Source organism: Hydra vulgaris, chromosome 03, assembly GCF_038396675.1.
Source record: "Hydra vulgaris chromosome 03, alternate assembly HydraT2T_AEP".
Lineage (NCBI taxonomy): Eukaryota > Metazoa > Cnidaria > Hydrozoa > Anthoathecata > Hydridae > Hydra > Hydra vulgaris.
The window spans coordinates 14,062,682-14,065,849 of record NC_088922.1 but is presented as its reverse complement, the minus strand read 5'-3'; the positions used below and the strand labels follow the sequence as shown (position 1 = coordinate 14,065,849).

Below are 3,168 nucleotides of genomic sequence, written 5' to 3'. Positions count from 1 at the left end.
TTTTGAAAAACAAATCGTTGCTCTTTCTTAGGCAAAGATAATGCATGAATAACTTCAGGTTCTTTTTTATGCTTTGTTTTAATGTGTCGTTTTAAATAAGACGAGTACTTTTTGCAAAAAATACAAAACCTGTAAGGCTTCTTTTTCATTTTTTGATTCACATTCTAAAAGCAAATTAATAATTTTGGTGCAACAATCAGGATCAAACTTTAAATAAAACTTAAGAGTAAACTTGTTCTTATTTGCTCTTCACGAGCATATCAATAAAAATGTATAACTTACAACTTCAAGATTGGTTGAAACTTCTTCATATATTTGGCTGTTGAAACTAACATCTGTTTCGGATATACTAATATCTGAGTCAAGACAAAGTGCAGAGTCATTTTCAACATCCATCTGAAAAAAATTATCTTTACTAAAAAATTATCTATGTTTTATTACTATTTTATATCTTAAAAAATAATAAAAAAATATCAATACAAGTTATAACTTCTTGAAAACGAAAACGCATTTTATGCAAAATCTACAATTGCTCACTGACTAACAGAGTACAAGTACTTGAAGTCCAATATATACACTTAAAAGATTATAATTTAATTACCTATTGATATTAAAATTAGAATAACTCATCAGCATAATCTTCTATTATTCATTTGATAATGAGATAAATTTAATAAATTCTTTTGAATTTGAAATTTTAACTTGAAATTAAAAAATAGCATTAAACCCATGATTTCAGACTAAAAAATGTTTTACCTGATTTGGTAGATCTTCATTCACCATAAAATCAACACTCTTAAAAAAAAGATTTAGATTTGATGATTTCATCAGATTAAAGAAAGCTATTATGAAAACTAAAGTTGAATAAAATTCACACAGATAATTAACTTACTGTTTCACTACAAGCTGAAGAGGTTTTAGATGCTTCATTTACTTTACCAGATAAAGCTGGATAAGGATCATTTAAGAAAAATTGTCTGAAAAAAATTTTAAACATGCTGAAAGAGTATATTATACAAAAATATCCAGGTTAAAGAACAATAGGATTTATATTCAAATATAACACAATCTCACTACAAAGAAAAACTTACTCAAAAGAAAAATCCAAAACTGATCTATGACCGATACTTTCATCACCACAATAACTGAAAACTGTTGACTATTACAAAAAAATATGTTTTGAAATCAATATTTTGAGAGCAACAGTTAAAGCATTCCTTACAAACTAACTAACAAAATAATTTATAAAAGCTGTGTATTTTTGAGATAATTGAAAAAATAACTTACGGCTGCGCTTTAATGGACATAAAGTAAAAACCTATACTGAACTTTCCTGTTTAGAGTTAGCATGCAGAATTTTTCCTTGGAGCATAAAAATATTGTTTTTACATGATATTCTTACAGTGTATTGAATTCAAGAGAAGCTGTTTTCTAATTAAACATGCATGACAAAATGCAAAGATATAAATTTAAAAAAAAAATACTTCTGTATCTTCTTTAGCTCCAAAACAGTGATTACTTGTAACATCCTGTGGAATACAAGACATTTAATACTAGATTGTAGAATTTAAAAAAATCAGATCATACAGAGTAATTCCCAGAAAACTTCCAAGATAAATCCCAGAAAACTAATACAATTCTTATTTAAAATTGTCAAAAGAAGTCTTACCATCACAAAATCCATAATTTGGGTTAAACTTTCTGTCCACTAAAATACAATAAGTTAAGCCTAGAGTAAGTATTTTTTTAACTTCTTATTTTTTATAATTACATAAATGATTATTAAAAAATCTAAACAAATACCACCGATATAGTTGGTCGTAAAGAAGGATTATCTTGCCAACCTTGTTGAATTAGATTTATAAATTTATGGAGACTTATGTTCTCTTCACCATAAAGAGTAAAAAGATGATTTACTTTTGGTCTTTTGCCAGATATTATGGCATTCATTAAAAGTATATCCTTCAGCACATGTATGATACCATGCCAGGCTGATGGAAAGTCAGAAAATATCTCAAATGCAGTGATTGCAAGTGCATAGATATCAGATTTTTGGTTTGGTGCTTCAACTTCACATTTAATAATTTCAGGAGATGTATAAGCTAAAGTCATACCATTTATATTTTGTTTTGTCATTGACAAGGCAATTGTCTCCTTAATATCTACAAAATCATCAAAATCGCTAACTTTGATAGTTATGTCTTTTGTTGTGCCAGTTACAAGCAGTTTAGAAGGTTTAATATCTTTATGAACAATCCCACTTTCATGTAAGTACATGATACCGTTAGATGACTGATAAATAAAATTCAATCTATGGAGAAAAGAAAAACTACTTTGTTCATTTAAATGTTGAATCAATTGAGATAAATTTGATATTTGTACATTGCAGATTTCTAAAAAGCATGACTCAAAAATAAGTGCAGTGGGTCTTGTAGAATATCCCTTAAACCTTACAACATTTTTGTGTTTTAACTGTCTAAGCTTTGTTGCAATTGAATAAACCTTATGTTGCGAAAACTGTGTCTTGATAACTTTAACAGCCATTTTTTTATTTCTCAAAGTCAACTTAAAAACATTTGCAGAAGATCCTTCTCCAATTTTATCACTGAAGTTTAAAGGCAACTCAGAAACTTCATAATGAACAATACTTTTCTCCATTCCTTTAATATATTCCACTATAAATAGAATGGGTACATATGTTGAGTGTAACTGCAAAAAGAAATTATGCTTAGGAAAAACTGCAGATAAAAAGGTGTAGGTACATCTAGGTCACAGCTAGACACTGTTTTAGCTGTGACCTAGAGATATCTAGTATACTTTTTTTAACATTAGATTTGTTACCAATAACATTAGATTTATTACCAACTAGCTATATTTAAAACTTTTAAAAACACCTTTAATATAGATAAGGTCTAGAAGTATAACTTAATTTCTTTCCAAATATAAATAATTACTTAAGTTTTATAAACAAAAAGAGAAGCAAGTGCAGATATACATTGATGTGTTTTAAAGGCGACACTTTAGCTGTCATAAGTTTACTCACGCGGCATTTTTTCAAGACAACTTTTTTGATGTGTATGTGCAGAGAAAATTATATATCCAAAATACTTCTTAAATTCCTCATCTGTAAACATTTACCTTAAACAAAAATCTTTTCCATGACAAAAT

At 27.6% G+C, this 3,168-nt stretch overlaps 1 protein-coding gene across 1 annotated transcript; it reads right to left on the bottom strand.

Annotated features, from left to right (window-relative positions):
• Window positions 1-1,791: 1,791 nt before the first annotated feature.
• On the bottom strand, window positions 1,792-2,658 carry LOC136078487 (uncharacterized). Its single transcript, XM_065794261.1, has one exon. The coding sequence runs from the start codon at window positions 2,656-2,658 to the stop codon at window positions 1,792-1,794; it is 867 nt and encodes a 288-aa protein (XP_065650333.1).
• Window positions 2,659-3,168: the final 510 nt, after the last annotated feature.

Coding starts and splice junctions, on each gene's coding strand:
- LOC136078487 (XM_065794261.1), bottom strand. CDS start 2,658: ATGGAGAAAAGTATTGTTCATTATGAAGTTTCTGAGTTGCCTTTAAAC.